We start from the raw sequence: 19,047 nt of genomic DNA, 5'->3' as shown, positions 1-19,047 counted from the left end.
AAAAGTAAAAAAAGGTTTTACCTGTGGGTGCCATTCCTCCAGCTTATTAATGATCATGATATGTAGCAAACAGAGAGAGAAACATAAAATACAACATTAGAGAACTACATAGCATATTTTCTGGCAATTCCAGCTACAGAGATGCACTATAAACACTATAACCTAGAGTAAAATCTGATAATCAATATACTACACTTCATTTTGAAATCACAAAAGAAACAAATGCTTGCAATTGAAGCACTGTGACCTATGAGAGAAAAGCTTTGACTGAGATCCTATTTAGCACAAAGCATTAATTCCAGACTTGGCATAACATCACACCTACCCTGGCAAAAGCAATTGAGCTCTCTGAGATCTCTGTGACTAATCACATGGGAACTAATCTGGGAATGGTGCTGGAGTCTCCCTTGAGTTTATTTTGATTTAAAACCCTGAAACCTGTCAGCATGCCTCAGCAGTGATGTTAAAATTAAACGGTGTGCTTGCAGACATACATATTACCTTACACTTTAAAAATCACCCCAGTGTAAGCGCAACATAAAAAGTATTTCAAAGCAAGAAATGGGAATTTGAAACAACTGCATCCAAGCTGAAATTCTTGTTATTAGTAGGCCCACTTCAAACAGAAGCAAATGGATCCTGCAGGCTTAAAATATGCAACAAATCAGTAAAGAAAATGCTATAGAAAATTAGAAGCATTATGATGTAAGGCACAAAGCATCCACATCATTAAAGGCACAAAAGGGCAGTCAAGCAAAGCATGTCAGTCAAAAGAGGCAGCAGTTGATGGAGCAGAAGGTCCGTACCGCCCGCCACTTCCACAGCAGACTGGGACTGATCTCTCTCTTCCTGTCTTGAATCTTGGGGGCTCTCTACAAAACAATCATTTAAACAGTCATTATACACCAAACTCCTTAAATAGTCCTGGTTTACTTGTGAAAGTGAAGCTGCTGTTAAAATGTCTAAAAGCAAGCCAGAAATGGAAGGTTTTAGCTTCACAGCGCAGCTGCATTTAGACTTTAGCTGACTTCAAAAGTGCCCTGCTGAAATTAAATAACTGGGTGATTAACTTGCATCAACACTATAACAGACGGGTGGGAAAGAAATGCACATCCAAACAACCAGAAACAAAGCTAATCCAGTCTTGAAACTCTGTTTATTTAACAAGGCAAAGTTAGTAAAAAGCATTGTATTGCATGAAAAAAAAAAAAGGGGGGCAGCTTGTAGGGGAAAGCGAAGACAAACTGCATTTCATAGCATCTGTATTATAAGTGCAGCAATGCATACCACACTGCTTCTCCTCAGCAGAGGAGATGCATTCAGCATTACTGAGCTCAACATCCACCCGTTCTTCTGAAAACTCTGCTGTGAGAGAGAACGTTGGTTGAAAAACACACACAAAAGGCACAACTTTTGTAGTCAACTGTTCTTTGGGACAATCAGTATTCATAGAGACATTTTTAAAGTCTGTTAAGGTTGTTCTATTTGACATTGTATTCATCTTAATTTACAAAAATGATCACTTTATACATATAGCTTAAGACATTTGCTTTTTTGAAAAGTTTTATGTTTTCCAATGGCAAGAAATTGATGTCAAACTGCTGGAGCAAACTGTCACACTGTACAGTGAACTCTATGCAACCTCATCAATATTTCCCTGTAACTGGATCCCTGAACTCGGTAGGGAAAACACAAATTAATTCAGTTATTGTAAGGACACATTTAAATGTAAAAATACACTGCTAATTTTACTGTCAAATAAAATATAAGGAAGTGATGCCAGCTGAATGAACTGGCAACCAATTTAAGCAACAACCTGCAGTGCTAGAAAGTAACTCTTTATTGAAGTAAGAAACATTTAGTACATCTAGGTTTACAAACCGCACATGTGTGAAATGAATGTTGAGCCAGAGTAAGTGGTACTGCACATGTATTAAGCTCATCCGACCGTGCTTGTTCATGGTTGAGTATACTCTTAAAACTGTGCGGAATGGAACGCGGAAAGTTGAGTTTACCTGGGCCTTCAGTCTCCTGATTACTAATTATCACCAGTTTTCACCAATCACTCCAGCACCACAAAAAAAGGACTTGCCACACACACATCTCATCTATGGCTAAGACTGCATCCGTTCTGATTGTTACTTACCTGAAGATTACTTACCTTCATGATCCTATCCTTGTTCTTGTATCTAGCCTCCAATCCTCTTCTCCTATAAGTATCCTGTGATCCTCCTATAAGACAACAGGAACGTGTTCATTATCTCTCAGTAAATAATATTGGGGGTATTGCAACTCACCATTCCTCTCAGGACTCCGTATTTTTACCTTCTCTGCAGGCATATGTTTGATTCAAGTCAATTAATAGTGTTTCTGGATTGTTTGAAAACTTATCGGTCTGTCCATTGTGTTTTTCCCTGACAGAAGACCAGACAGAATACAGGAATCGGCAGCATAAGCACTTCACAACCCTACCCATTTCAAGAATTGGTGAAATTTGGTTTGCCAGTCTTTTTCTCACCCAATCACTGCCACACCATTCACTGCACCAAGCACTTCTTCTCCACCTACCATTGTCGCCCAATCCAATGGCCAACCTGCTGCCCTACTCTGGTTTGGCGGAGGAGTGCAACGAATTTCTGCTACAATGTTTTCTGGCCCGAGATGCAGTCACATTAATTCCCTACTGAGAGAGCTAAAAATCTTGTTCATAATCTCCCTATTAACATGGAGAAAGCTACAGAGGGCAGGCATAATATGGTGGAAAAATGACCGTGTAATACAGACATAAAACATGCAAAGTTTTTGGTAAGACAGCTGAAGCTACTTTTATTGGGCATCAACTTTATCACTTGAAGCAAGGAAAAATGTCCATTAATGATTTTGACCTGAAGCTTTGTACCCCAGCAGCAGCAAGTGGCTGGAAGGAGAGCTCTCTTATCACCGCTTACCTTCAGGGATTGTAGCCTCAACTCCAGCTCGATCTCGCTGCATACGATGATTCCATTTGACTCGAGAAATGTATCCAACTCTCTATTTGAGTAGCCCATCATATACAGGGTTGTGGAGAGATCTTCCAGGATCTGATCCATCTTTCGTCAACCAGAGCCCACCAGCTCTCCAGAATCAGAACTCATGCAAGACGAATCTACACGGTTATCCCTGGTTGAATGCAGCTGGCAGCAGACCCAGAGATTATGCCTCTATTGCAGTGCTGCTGGACATGTTATTGTCGAATGCCCCATATGACCTCCTTGACCTTTGGTGAGTCTTGTCCAAGCTATCTATGTTAGTTCATTGTGTCTTAAAACCAAAGTGTTCATTACTGTCTCGAATATCTCCTTTCCAGTCATCGCACTCATCAACTCTGGGTCAGCTGGAAAACTTTATCTTCTGTGATCTCTGGTGCTAGTTCCACCTCCAGAAAACAGCGTGAGAGACATTACAAAGCCCAAACCATCATTGAAAAATGCTTGAGCTGTGCAGACATCTGGTGTAGAGTGGGTGCACTTCACTTACATGTAGGAATCCTCTACCAAGAGAAAATTCACTTGCTGGTTCTGGAGAATTCTACAGCTGGTGTCATCCTGGGGCGACTGTGGTTAATACAACATCATCGAGAGCTCCCTAGGGAAACTGGTGAGATTAAGAAATGAAGCAAGCAATGTTTTCCTACATTACCCATTCCACTCAAGAAGGAACCACGATCAGTAATTGTCTACTCCACCTCCACCAAGACACCCATGAATTAACAATCTGTTGGTATCCCTGACCGTTAGTCCCAGTTCAAAGACGTCTGCTGTCCCTAGTGAACTTACCAGTTACCACCACACGGGCCATGGGACTGTGCTGTTGATCTCCCTCCAGGTGTATCAGTACTCAGCGGAAAATTTATACTTTAACACTACCTGAACAAGAAGCCATGGAATACATTCGGAAGGCTTTACAACAAGGATACATCAGACCACCTACTTCTCCTGCTACTTCTAGCTTCTTTGTGGCAAAAAAATAAGGAGGCTTGAGGCCCTATATAGATTATTGTGCCCTGAACAAGATCACAGTCAAATTCAGGTATCCCCTTCCTCTCATCCCATCTGCATTGGAACATCTAAGGGGAGCCAAGATCCTCGCCTAATTGGACCTCAGCAGCGCATACAACCTCATCTGGATATACAAGGGGGATGAATGGAAGATGGCCTTCATGAACACTATTAGCCACTCTGAATATTGCATTATGCTGTATGTGCTGGTGAATGCCCCCTCCTCGTTTCAGGATTTTATGCACTAGGTGCTCTGGGAGTATGTTTGGTCTACATCCATGACATCATGATATACTCCCGGAGACTGATCTTTCTCTTCCTGTCTTGAATCTTGGAGTATGGCCGAACATTAACAGCACATTGCGAAGGTCCCTCAAGGCTGAAAAGTGCCAGTTACAACAATCAGAGATCTAGTTCCTAGGGTACATTGTCAACCAAAATGGTATCTCAATGAATGAGAGTAAAGTGGAAGCTATTCGTAACTGCCCCACTCACAAGATTGTCAAAGATCTCCAAAGATTCCTCAGATTCGCCAATTTCTATTGTCGCTTCATCCACAACTACAGTTCCATTACCCTTCCTCTCATGTCCCTGATCAGTGGTAACCCCAAGTCTCTATCCTGGCCCCAAGAGACCGCATTCAACACCCTGAAGGAAGTATTTTGTGATGCACAGTTTATGCTTCAACTACTGAAGTAGAAACAGTGCTTTTTCAGCAGCAAGGGAATCCTCCCAGACTCCATCTATTCGCTTTTTTTTTTGCCAAAAATTCATCCAAGCAGAAAGAAAATACGACATTGGTAACCAAGACCTGCTAGCCATTAAGTTGGCTTTAGAAGAATGAAGGCACTGACTTGAGGGAGCTCACCATCAGTTCACAGTGTGGACTCACAATAAGAACCTCCAATACCTCAGTGATTCCAAATGACTTAACCCTCGTCAAGCTCATTGGCCATTATTCTTAGCCAGACTTGATTTCAACATTGCATACCCTCCTGATTCCAAGAATGGCAAGGCTTAGGCACTCTCTTTCATACACTCCTCTGATGATTCTTCCAAACAACCTGAGCAGATCCTATGCCCAAAAGCATTCATAAACCCCATCCAGTGGACACCTCTAAGGAAAACCAAGCCAGTGCCTCAGAGAGTACATGCATCTTTGTGATTGTGGACAAATTCTCCAAGTCATGCAGACTCATTCCACTCAATGAGTTGCCCACAGCTATGGAAGCCGGCAAACCTTTCTAACCATGTTTACAGATACTTCAGTATACCCGAAGACATCATGGTTATCATGGTCATCACTAGTTACAATTTATTTTTAAAAGTTATTACTTGAATTATCCAGTTTATCTCAAGCAACACTTAGTGCTTTATAATTCGCTATACAGCCTGCGACACAATGATAAGATCTTTTTTCTTGTTCCTAGAGTTAAAAGACAGGTAGGGAAATATGCATTTTGTTTTAAGGCTCCGTATGATTCAGAGTTTCGAAGGGCTCTCGGGGAACATCTTCAGAACAATTGTCTTTGTTTCTAGTTTTGTTTGTTTGACCATGGACTTGAATTCATTGGTCATGTGTTTACTATCTCTCATTTTTATGTCCTCATTTTTATTTATTTATTATTATTATTAGTATCATCATCAATGTTCTTGTTTGTGTTCCTCTTAGTCCTTGATCTTGTGCAATGCTAGTCATGTGGTTGTTTTTTTGTCAAGTCACTTGTGGGGTTCGTGCTGCGTGGGGTTGAGCATTGTGAGCTGGAATGTGTGTGCTGTTGTGTTTTGTTGTGCTGTTTCTGACCGTGATATTTGCTCTGCTGATTTGGTTCATTTTGCTTTGATGTACTGGAGGATCCCCTCGAATACGAGATGTTTCATCTCAAGGGGATAATCCTCGCAAAAAAGATATGTTAATAAATAAATAAATGTCCAACAGATTACTTCAATTTATGTCCAGAGTGTGGAGAGCATTCATGAAATTCCTAAAATTGACAGTCAGTCTGTCTTCAGGATACCGTCCTCAACTTAATGGACAGAATGGAAGGTAATGGAAATTGGATGCTTCCTTCGAACCATCTGCCATAACCACCTCCTGGAGCCAGTATCTCTCCTGGAAATTCTCTGCATCAGCAAACTACAGGTCTTACCCCATTCCAGTGCATACTAAGATACTATAAACCACCAATGTTCCCATGGTCTGGGGACCCTTCTGATGTAAAATCGGTGAGTCAATGGTTCTGGGAGAGTGAGAGGGTCTGGGACTCATCACCTACAAGGAGCCATCTGGAGGCAAAATGACCTTGTTGACATCCGTAGATCCATAGCTCCCAACTATCAACCCAGAAAAAAGGTATGGATTTCAACCAGGAACCAGGTTTGCCTACCATGCAAGAAGCTGTGTCCCAGGTGCATTGGCCCCATTGAGATCATCAAGGAGATCATCTACTATCCTTCAAATTAAAACTCCCTGATCACTACTGCATTCACCCAGTATTCTATGTTTCACAACTCAAACCCTATCACTCACCGGTATCCCTTTCTTCCACAGAGCCTGGTGATGGTGATGTACATCCTTTACTATCAGTCAAAGAGGATTGAGCAGTCTTCACGGTACAAAGAATCTTAGACTCCTGGCACTGAGGTGCTGTACTGGAATATCTAGTAGATTGAGAGGGCTATGGTAAAGAGGAACACTCATGGGTCCCAAGAAGGGATATACTGAACCCTGATCAACTCCCCACCATAATGCTCATCCGGGGAAACCTGTAACTTGCAACAGAGGTCGTTCACCTCGACACCAGGGTAATCTGCCCTCAGGAGCGTTCTATGGAGAGGGGGGTATTGTCAGGGAATCACCAGGCTCCACCCTTACCCAATATCAGTGCTCACAATCTCTCGATTACTAATTATTACCAGGTGCCACTGATCACCCAAGCACCATACACAAGGACGTTACACACACACACACGCACTTTGTCAGGTTTTGTCTATGGCTAAGACTGCATCAGTTTGGATTGTTACTTACTTCAAGATTACTTACCTCCATTATTCTATCCTTGTCCTGGTATTTGGTCTCCAACTCCTCCTTTAAGTCTCCTGGTGATCCTCCTTTAAGACAATAGGAAAGTATTCAGTATCTCTCAATGACTGTCTAATGGTGTTTGTAAGGCTACTCACCATTCCTCTCACAAATTTCACCTGCTCTGCCATCATATGTTTGATTGAAGTCATTTAAGAGTGTTTCTGGATTGTTTGAAAACTTACCTGTCTGCCCAGTGTGCATTTCCCTGACACATGTATGAACAGGACTCTTCAAAAAAAACCCGGGAAATTAGTTTAAGAAATTCCTAAATTAAAAGTAAAAACAATATATAATGACTTACATTAGTATATCTGTATATCTTGTTAAGCTTTTGCTTGTGTGAAAGCATTCACACTAATGTTTAATACTGTGTTTTTATAAAGCCACTAACATACTAGCTTTACTATCTATAACATACTCACTCTCTGCTGTGCCATTGCAGTATCTGCCATTTATAAGTGGCAGATGCTCTGAGTAATGTTTCCTCCTTGTGTGAGGCAATACAGGAAGAGCGAAAGGGGAGAAATTGTGCACTAGTGAAGGCTGTAAACTAGGGAAATGTAAGCTACGCACTAAAGAATGCAGGGGGTCACAGAAGAAAAAAAGGGAGTGTTATGGTCCCACTTTAAGGCATGTGAATACATACAACAAAACAGAAGACTCTGTGGCAAGCTGGCACCTTTACAAAAGACTGTCAGTCAATACCATCACTATGTTTGTTCCTTTCCATAGACATCTCTGGAGTTCAACGATTGGCTGTAGTTTTAAACAATCAACTACATTTAGAAAACTCTGAGTTCTCAAAAAAAAAAAAATACAGGATTTTTTATTATGCATTTTAAGGAATGGTCTCAGTTTAATACTGAGAATGAAAGTCAAAGCTGATAAAAACATCACAATAATACACATAATACAACTAATTGACTGATTGATTGATTGATTGATTGAAGTCAAAAGCTAAGTCTTTTGTAAGAAACAAATCCATCAAGATGTTGTTACTTTCACTTCTGATAAAATTAATAATAATCCATAATAACACCTCCTCCAGTGAAAAAGTCTATACTCTGTTGTCCTGTCACACCAAAATTGACCGACGTATTTTGGCTTGTAAAGTGTTCTTGATCTGTGAATATTTCTCTTCTGATTCAGACAGGATTACTTTTTACCTGCGCAATATTATGGATAGAGGACTTGTATTTTAGCCAGAAACAACAGTTTGAAGTAAAAAATGCTCTTAATGATGGTTTTTATTTAGTACAAACACAAGATGTTATTTGATGGACTGGAGTCGTATGGATAACTTGTGTGATTACTTGTAGATTATAATTGTAGTGATGTTTTTATCAGCTGTTTGGACTGTCATTCTGACAGCACTTATTCACTGCAGATGATCCATTGGTAAGCAAGTGATGTAATGCTAAATTTATCCAAATCTGTTCTGATGAAAAATCTACATATTGACAGACCTGAGGGTGAGTACATTTTCAGCAATTTTTTAAATTATGTTTGGGTGAGCTATTGCTTTGAGAAACTAGAATCTATGCTGGAATGACGGAAGCCATCACAGTAAAGAACGGGAAATGAGCAAGGTTTAATTGGTGTGATTCAGCTACTGAACAAGACAACTGTTTATTCTTTTGTTTGAACAGTGAATGAAGGGGTTTCAAAGTCACTTAATGTCCATTGACTGTGCCTTCTCATGCCTTTCCTTGCACATTGTCGCATTATATTTTCTGTAACTCAGCTGAAAACCAATTTTATTGCTGTGTGCTTTTCAAAAGCCTAATGTCTGCAAGCAGAAAACACAAACCCTTATACACATGAAGAAGAAAGCAGGGTGTACGATGGTGTTGAATTAGTACCAGAGAACATCGTGACTGGAGGGCGACCCACAAGCCTGGATCACAGCACGACACAGCTGCAAAGCCTGGATTGAGGGTCCAGTCAAGCACAGCCTTGTGGTTTATGGTAAAGGAATTAAAACACAAGGCTGTATCAAAGTGTTGCTGCCACTGCGGCCACATCCATCACTAAAATATGTATAAATATCATACATCCTATAATGTCTTTGATCATTTGATACATTTATTTGCTCATGACAGGAGGAAACACACATTAGTGGTCGTGGGGAAGTCATGGCCTAGTTGTTAGATAGTTTGTCTCATAACCATAAGGTTGTGGGTTCAAGTCTTGGGCCAGCAATACCATGACTGAGTTCTCCCAACTGCTCCCCGATGAAAACTAGAAATATACTACCCATTAAGTTTTACTTTCATTAAGTTACAACAACTTTTATGTACTTCGTATTCCTGTAGCTCAATTGGTAGAGCATTGTGCTATCAAGCGCAAGGTTGGGGAACACATGATGTCTTTCAAGGACAATTAAATTTATCCTTCAACTACATGTGAATGCTGTCATGATACACACACACCCTGTTCAGACTGCAGAGCTTGTTTAATAGATTTAACTAATCAGTTAGGCTGTTCAGTACGTAGGCTATTTATTTTGACCGGCTGTCACACAACCAACCTGTTTTTCCACAGAAGCAAGCTCACCTTTCATTGGGCAGTCCCCTGGTCTCACGAGCCCCACCGCAATTCCATTCTCCTTATGGAACTGATTGCCATGGTGATGATCATTGATGGTCATTCCAGAAAGGGAGGTTGCCATGGTATCGCTAGAGTTGTAGTGAGCCATGTGGTTATTGGGCGAGGAGTTTAATAAATCGTGCTGCTGGTCCATAGAAAGTCCAAAGGAGGAAACTGGAGGGTAAAGATAAGAGATAAAAGAGTAAGAAGGGTATAAAAAGAAAGAAAGAAGGGAAAATAAAAGGAATAAGCTAGTGGATGCACTAGAGAAAAGCAGTTCAAAATGCTTTTGCCTGGCTCTGATTCCTTGGGGCAAAAATGGCTTTTCAGAGCTGACAGAAGAATAAAAATCCACAATACATTAGCAGAAACCTCAAAAACAACTGTCAGACCAACCATATGACTTGAGTGAGTCAACAGTAGAGGCGTCCACCAACTTTTCGAGAGACAGCGTGGGTTGAATCAATATCCAATTGTCAGGATCTGTCTCTTCCGAAGACTTCACACAGGGCTGTCACAAGCTCAATGTAAACAGAGCCAGAGTGCCGGTGTGAACCTGGATATTTATACGGCCAAACATGCCGGTCTAGCTTAAGGTTACTGCTATGTGGCCTAAAATAGTGCAGTCAAGCCAGTGTGTCCCTATGCACCTCCTGCAAGCCTTTCTGTAGCCACTTTATTTAAGCCATTGTATCGCACAACGCAACAGTGCACTTGCAAAACTGCTTTGGTATGTTTATATTTACAAGATAAAAGACCCCGTTATGACAACATAATGTAATTTACATCCTAATTGTCAAATCACAGAAAACATCCCTTTTTTTTCACTAACTGCAATTGCAGTTTCTAAATGGGACAATCCCGCTCCAGAGCTACAAGGTGTTAAGAAATCCAAATATTCGCTAATGACTGCATAATTAGTAATACTATTATAATAGATGATGTTGAAAATCCATCCCATTAGTGACACTTAGTTATTAGGATATTTAAGATGGTAAACAGAAGCTGAACTGTCCTCGCTTGATGTGTGATAACCTAAGATTTTGAACAAGTTTTGGCAGAACCATCTATGCACAGTGAGAAAGTTTCATGGATCATTTTGTTTCATCATCTGAGGTTTGAAGTGTCAAACATTGATGTCAAACATTGATTGGGGTAGCAGAATATTATTGTATATACATGATTCAGAGAGAGAAGAAATAAACCTAAAGGCCCGTTAGCAACAAGAATGATAACTATAAAGAAACTATAACTATATTTGGTCTAAGTGCACACTCGACTACTACTTTAAATTCTCAAGCTCCTGAAAGCAAGATTGATTCTGATTGGGTGTCAATGTTTTTATCATTCATCAGCTGGAAAAAAATCATCCTTAATGTGATTCCGATGATATAGTTTCTCTGTGCCTTTATTGTTATATCTGTGGTATGGACTCTATTCTTTGATTTTGAGAATGATGTAATCTTTATAGTTATCTTCTTTGGTGTGAACAGGCTGTTGATGTATTCCATTAGCATTTATTGAATACCTTCCCAGTTTTAACAACAAATTGCTCTTCTCTTTCATCTTCTTATGGGTTTCCCTGCTCTGCCTACACTACTAAAATCTACAGCCACTAAAAAAAAAAAAAAAAAAAAAATCCTGTCTGGATTCTACAGGTCATTGCATTGAACAGTGGGAAAAATCTCACCTGCTTTCTGTGCATCTCATCTGGCACACAAACTGTCTGGAACACAGGATCTTTGCTCTCTTACCTTTCCTCAAAGCCTTTTTCACACTGGGAATGTGTTGACCGTTCACCTAACATATACATTAGATCTTCAAAGAGAGCAAATTAATTCTAGAGTACAAAAATACTATTATATAGTGGGATCCAAAAGACTTCTGCTTATTTGTTTTAGAAGTTTTTTTTTTACAATTTACATTATGATCATCACAATTGTAGTGAAAAGTTGAATTGGCATGATTTACATTTCAGAACTTATTAGCATTTGGTATGTCACCCTTTTGCTTTCCTTTACAGCATCAAATCATGATTTGTGATCATATTATCCCATATTATTTGAGAATGAGACAAAGAACATCTTGTTTCTGGAAGCAAGAACATCTGACCATCAGTCACATCGATCATGTGAACTCCTTTGTACAAATTTGCTCATTTGATTAGCGACCTAAATAGTAAAGAGTCTCTCTATTATTTATGTGGTAACTTTCCAAACGTATATTTTGATGTTCAACATGACTTTTAGACCCCACTGTATATCCAATGAGTTTTGAGTTAAAAGACTCCTTCTAGTATGTCCCATAACACCTCAAGCCTCCGAGGGCATTTGAAGAGCACCATCTAACCAAACACTAATATCTGTTGTATTTTGAGTGGCAGTGCCTCATTTTGGTTGTTAAAGCAGACAAACATGCAATTTGGTGCTCTAAAGTAAGTGTATGTCTGTGTGTGTGCTCAGGGAACAAGAATGAAGAACTTAGCATGGTTCATGGCCCTTCCACAAATCCACATTAACCGGGCTATAGTGAGGGTGTGCGCAGCTAGAGAAAGCACAAGATCAACACAGATGTTTGCACAGCACCTGGGATACTATGCAAAGGCATATTCACCACAGTACACACAAAGCTATCAGATGTGTTGTTAACTGAACACAGGAATTCAAACTCATCTCTTTTTTTTAATGCGAGGTGAGGGGTAACATGGATAGTTGCCTGGACACAAGATCAGATCGCGGTTGTCTTTCCTTCTTTACTGCCTTTGAGTTTCTAACAAACAACATGTGGCAATAGTTAAGGTCTTCTTCCAGTTATCACTATAGAAAAATAAAAGGTGTTATTTTGTTATCTAATACATTTTATTTAAGTCAGTTTTGTGTAAAATATCTTCATATTTCATCAGACTAATATATGTTGAGTTAAAAATTAAATGTCGTCTGATAATAGTGTCAGGAGCATTGCGTGAATAATGAATAGCATGAATAATTAGCATGACACTGCACTCTGAGTCTTCTCAATAGTCAGGTCTGAACTTCAGCTTCTACTAATAGATGCAGATGAATGCTTCCTTGTAAACACACTTCCCCTTTCATTAAATGCTGTGATACTGGTAGTTCAAATAGACGTGGGAGCATTTGATTCTTCTCAGAGTGTGAAGACGTCTCACGAAACAAAGCTCCCACTGTTACTCAGACAGGATGTCAACAATCTTCTGGAATTTTAAAGCTGTTCTTGTCAGCGTGTGTGGTACTTGTCATTTTGGAGGACATTTAAACTCTGCTTCTAACACCAATAAATCCAGTCAACATCAAAAATAGGGATTCAATCTTTCAGTCTTGCATATTGTAATTTGACATACGTATGAAATGATATACTGCGGCAAGGTTGTAACCATTTTGGGTTCTTTCATTTAAAAGGAATTAAATTATTAAATTATTTAAATGGATTTAAGGGAATAAAAAATAAGGGAATAAAAAGTGTTTAAACCATTAAAAAACAGGAATATGTAATATATTTGAACTATTAGCAAATAATATTATTATTTTAAAATATATACAAACTCACTCTTATTTGCATGCCTGATATGTTTAAAAATATTTTTTTTTATCTCATCACAAAGTGCATGCCTATATATTCTATTAAAAATGGTGAAACTCAACAAAAATGTAAGTAGTTTGCATCACTGGATATTACTGTTAGTTATTTCACACTTCTGTCATGAAACAGTTGTCAAATATTAAATGTCTGGCTACTAACATCTTTCCTCACACTTTTAAACACTAAAGCAAACTGAAGCATTGAATTCATGTTGAGAACGTGATCAGCCTTCTTTGGTTTGACTGCTCATCTTGATTATTTTGACATTGACCAGCGCTGTTAGACCACTGAGGCAGAGCAGCCTAAAAATGTAACAATATTTTAAATAAAAGGTCTTATATAAAAATATTTTGTCATCCTTACAATACACAGAGCAGCGAGCAGCATAATAAATTTGGGAGTTTTTTTTTTTTTTTAATTATCGTCAATAATTGTTCTCTCTTTTTTTTTTTTTAAGTATACTGACTCAACTTATGTAAACAGGCAAATCTGTAATCAGCAAATCTGACCATGTCAAAAACGGCTTGGTTGGAATTAGAGATAAATCCATGGATGGCATCAGGAAAAGTCTGATTATCTCTTCTTAGGGGTTATTTGCTCGTTTATCTGGAACCAAACAGAAAAACACAGCTCTCCACCGACACGCACTGGGCTTGTGATTTAGAATAGCTGAATGTCTGTGATGCTCTCATCCCGGTTGACTACCCCTTGTGTCCCTGAGCTGAATTTGCTCTGCATCACTATAAAGTTACTCCTCTCTCATGTTTTCTCACTGCTCTCAATCCCTCCTCCTTCTGGGCAAGGGTCAGTTATGTTCCAATTTAAACAGTCCTATAACTATCACAATGACTTAAAGGGTTAGTTCACCCAAAAATGTAAATTAGCCCATAAATTGCTCACCCTCAAGTCATCCTAAGTGTAAATGACTTTCTTCTTTCAGACGAATCCAGTCAGAGTTATATTAAAACATGTCTTTGATCTTTCAAGATGTTTAATGGCACTCAGCGGGTGTTGCAGTGCACAGTCCAAAAGAAGAGAAAGAAGAAAAGTTTCATGGCTAACAGCATTCCAGAACAGTCATGCTTAAGTTCTCTGGGCAAAGGACCATGTGGATGCATGTAGACATGGAATTCTGGAATTCTGCTCATGACGCTTCTGTCAGAGAGATAATGCTCTAAGTCTCTACAGCTGCAAATTTACCTCAAATTACACAAACCACTAGGTCTGTGGCAGAAATCCCATTCACACCCTCTCATGCCATTTAGTCCGAGAAGACTGGTGCTGCAGTAAACTAAACCCCTCTGTCAGTACCATGCCAATTAAACACTCATGCAACACATGAGAGACTTCATATGGCATTATGTCAGAGAATTTATGGTCTTTGTAAGCCTGCGAATATCACTAAACCACGACAATGTGCTCAGATGTTTTCCAGCAGCTCAGTGACCATTGAAAATAATAAGCTCACATTGCTAATTTCAGGGGCGTCATGCATTTATTATTTTTGAGGGGGCACCGGGGGGGTGGGGGGGGGTGATACAGCATAGGCTTATGTTTTATTACATTTTTCCTTTTTTATTCAAATGTTTTAAATGTATCATGACATTTCTAATATTTGTAAAGTAACTGCATTTTGCAATTTTATAGGTCATGCAAGTTGTCTAAGCAGCCTAATGTTAGTGTAATCTGTAATGTGCCAGATATGGGTGTTAAGCCATAAAATATTTTGAATACGAATGACTTTGTATTTAACACAAATTTAATAAAAAACATTTTAAGCTACTTATGACGCTTGCATTGTACTGAAAAAAGAGCAAAGAACATTTACATTAACATTTACATTACATTACTCTCAAAAACTGCCAATTTAATCACTGAAGCGGTTTACACTTTGAAATTAATATCTTAAATGCATTTATATGCACTCCTGCACATTGTTGTTTCTGATGAGAAAATTAATTAGCCGGAGAGCAGAATTCAGCCAGCGCTGAACAAAACTCCAGCGTTTTCAGTCTGAAGATCTGGCCACGCAGGACTAGCGATGACTCGTATAAACACCTCTGATTGGCCATTGCTTTCATAAATTCAACAGAACTGTGTGTGATTGGTTATAATGCGCAGGGCTGTAAAAAAGGAGTCTGTCTCTGGATCAGTGCCAGCTAAAGCACAAAAGCGTATTTTAATTTATTTAGCAGCTTATGAACATTCTAATCACACCCGTATCATCATATCAAATATTAAAAATACTATTAGGCTAATTATCTATATTTTGGAAGCTGCATTCAAAATCCACTTCAAAAGCTAAATGGTTTATCTTTTTGTTGTTATTTGCAATACACATGTTTGCATATATGTATAATAACTCTCTCTCGATATATATATATATATATCTTCCAACACATGTAATTATACAAGTAGGCCTACATGGTTAAAGGGGGGGGGGGGGGTATTCACTGGTTTGCCATGCTTATGACACTACACATATACTGTTATAATGGTTTCTGCCAAAAAGTCCCCATCAGTATGTTTGGAAATACCCCCAAATGGTTGGTTTAAATAATTAACCACTTTTTTTATTAGATTTGACAATAATCTTTTTTTTTTTTTTTTTTTTAATGCCACAGTTGTTCTTTTCCATACAACAAAAGTGCATGGCGTTGATTGACTGACACTTTCAGAATGTCAGTTGGACATTTGCTTGGTTTATTAAAATAATAATACAATTAAGAATAGAATAGAATAGAATGGGACAAAATATGTGCATATGCCTCTGGAGACACCCTACAGGGCTATTTGCAGGATCTTTTAAGAGGACATGTCTGTTTCTCAACAGTTACTTAGACCTAGTCTGTAATCCAGAATAAATCACCTCAATACAGTCTCATAGCATAAATCCACGAAGCCTTATTGACAGAAAATGTCAACTGTAATTAACGAGAAAAAAAGGTGAGGCAACACAGTAACACAACAAGAGAAGCGTTTGCAGGCAATTAAAAAAATCCTCAACTCAACCACCATTTTAAATCGGATTTCAGTCCACAGGGATGCAATGTTACATGTGATAATACCAGATAATACTGAACATTGCGCTCCAAAACGAGCACCTGTGTGAAGCGCTGTGAACATAAGAAGATTAATGCAATGCTACTGAATTAAATTATGCATCCCCATGATTAAACAACTACACTGTCGTTGAAGAAAGGCGTTGCATGCCATTATTAGAACACCGAATCAGCATTCGGTCAGCGATGAAACGTAACCACGACTTGTAATAAAAATGAGTCTACAATAATTTCCACAGGATTCAGCCACAAGCGTGATATCAGAGACAGAGACACAAAGATGGCTGCATTCAGACACCGGTGAACACAGTCAGACGACATGAAGAGCTGGAATCATGGCCGCATCCCTGTTCTTTAGAGATGGAGGGAGGAGGGCGTTTCAACAAAGCATCCTTAAGCATAATCGATTTACAGTGAGCTTGAACTCACCGGCAATATTCAGATTTTTAAGATATATTAGTCATTGTATATGGAATTAGTCGCACTATTCGAATTTTCTTTGGCATCGCAGTGCGGTAGGAATTTTTAGCTGGTATTAAAATGACACATTGAACACAACAGTTCTCGTATTTTGCGTTCATCTGATAAGAAATACAGGAAACATCCAGGAATAAGTTATGCACGTGGTCTTAATCTTGAAAACAACCACGTTAAAATATTAAAGTGTTTGGCGAAACCTCCCATAAATACCGTTACATGTATGCCTGGTTCAGTATGAAGAACCTTGTTATAGTATTTTTCATAAGAGACCCGGCTTTTTTCGCAATAATGGAGTCAGTATTCGAGAATATTCTAAATACAGGGCATTAGTTTATTAATACGTAAGCAGCGCATGGCCGATTTAACAACATGACATGCAGCGCCGATTTAAATTTACAACAAGGGAACGCATGTTTCATGTCTGAAACAAATCACCTTCGAATATAGCGCACAAAAACCAGCGGACACATTAATACATCGCATTTAAATACCACAAATGGCAGCTTCGACAGGTTTTACGTACCTGTGCACGCGTCGCTGTTATTGTCTCCTCCAGCTGCAGCCGCTCACTGAGCGCACGAAGATACCTGCAGTTCCTACAGCGGCCTGATCAAGAGAGGAGGCGCTAGAGACACGTGACAGAGATGCCTCTGCCTGGGAGGAGAAACTGTTTTTCTTGATAATCTTGCATTAGCGCTCAATCAAATATAATAACTTGTCTATTTGAGGGGAAAATCGAAAGCGTATTGTTCACTGTGGATGGTAATAGTAATTGGACACTACGCCTATTTTTCAAAACGTACGAAGGAATTGCATTATAACATGAAACAAAGTGCCATTTACTGTGAGTGAAGAGAGGAAGAGTCAACAATAATAAAAAATGACAGACAATACAACACCTATGTTAAAGAACTTCATGCATCCACTAAAATCAGTGACATTAGCTGGGTCTTTGCAAAAATAACTGAGAAAATCTTCAGTGGGTCCTACCATTTCTTTGCAGATTTATTGATTTTTTCAAGTGGCTTAGGTGTCTAAATACTTTTTCAATACAGTGAAAATGATAGAGGCCCCCAAAACTATTTGCTTATTTTCTCATAGCAGTAATGAGACTATGAAAAATCTCAAGAGACTATTGTACTCTCCAAAGAACTCTGAGAACATCTAAGTAAGCAACAGTCTCACTTTCTTTCTCAGTCTCCTCTGGACATGAGCCCAGAGAAACATCTGTCAATTGATTTTCCCAGAGCTGGGAAAAGGGGTTGTCTTGAGCTGGACTTTACTGTCCATCAGGCGTTTCTTTACATCCGGAGGTCACTTCCCGGAGCACCTGCTCATAACATGTTAAGCAGGTTTTGAGTGTGGATGCCCACTTTTCAATGGTTTAATTAATATATTAATTAATATATTATTCAGGACAAAAAAAAAAAAAGACTTCAGATTCTCAGTATAATTAAAATCAAATGCACATGCATCTGCTTTTCAGTAAATACCGTGATAATTTCAGAATATGCTAGATGCAACTATATCATACCTCGGGATTCTGTGCAACTGGACGCGTTGTAGTACCGTGATTAACCACTAGATGTCGTGATAATGCAGTATATGCTGTGACGACACATTCTAAGAGTTTTCTAGAATCGGATGACACTTAAGTTATGTAACATGCAAGAGGGAGGTAGTTCAGCCCTATATAATTGAAGATAGGATTTACAGCGATGTTGTGAGAAAATGGTAAATAATATGGATACAATCATAGTCAATACCTTCAGTGGCATATGGAACCCCCACCCCAGCTGTGGCTGGCCCCACTGCAGGACAAAAAAAACAAAACAAAAAAATAAATAAAACAGGTATTCACAAATCAAACAGAACATTTTTTTTTAAATGAAAGTGGAATTAAAAAAAAAAAAAAGTATTTTATTTAAACTTTTAAACTGCATTTTTTGAGCATTATGCCATGCTCAAGACAAAACCCTCAGAAAGCACAAAGAACTTGGTAGACTTTTTGCTTTTTTTAAGTCACTTAAGATGTATAAAAAGTTACATTTTCTCAAAAAGTGGCATATATCCCAAGTACAGAATAATTCCAGTTCTTTTACTATTCATTTTCTTACTGCAAGACGTTAATTTTGTTTGTATACTTTTTTTTTCTAAAATTGATGATGCTTAGGTAGGCCAGTGTTTGAATTGTGTT

At 38.8% G+C, this 19,047-nt stretch overlaps 1 protein-coding gene across 6 annotated transcripts in view; it reads right to left on the bottom strand.

Moving 5' to 3' along the window:
• The window catches only part of mapta (microtubule-associated protein tau a), a 33,517-nt gene extending 16,055 nt beyond the window's left edge, over positions 1-17,462 (bottom strand). For 3 of the 6 annotated variants that reach the window (XM_026223147.1, XM_026223149.1, XM_026223146.1), the window contains exons 1-5: positions 17,374-17,462; positions 9,679-9,885; positions 1,288-1,365; positions 807-872; positions 22-42 (exon numbers count right to left, since the gene is read on the bottom strand). In XM_026223147.1, coding sequence (XP_026078932.1) covers positions 22-42; positions 807-872; positions 1,288-1,365; positions 9,679-9,865 — 352 coding nt within the window. In that variant the 5' untranslated portion in view covers positions 9,866-9,885; positions 17,374-17,462. The remainder of the gene's footprint in view (positions 1-21; positions 43-806; positions 873-1,287; positions 1,366-9,678; positions 9,886-17,373) is intronic. The other 3 variants (XM_026223150.1, XM_026223151.1, XM_026223148.1) reach the window with 2 other exon arrangements.
• Positions 17,463-19,047: the final 1,585 nt, after the last annotated feature.

This window comes from Carassius auratus, chromosome 37, assembly GCF_003368295.1.
Source record: "Carassius auratus strain Wakin chromosome 37, ASM336829v1, whole genome shotgun sequence".
NCBI lineage: Eukaryota > Metazoa > Chordata > Actinopteri > Cypriniformes > Cyprinidae > Carassius > Carassius auratus.
Note: the sequence above shows the minus strand (reverse complement) of the source record. Positions and strands in the feature narration are given on the sequence as shown.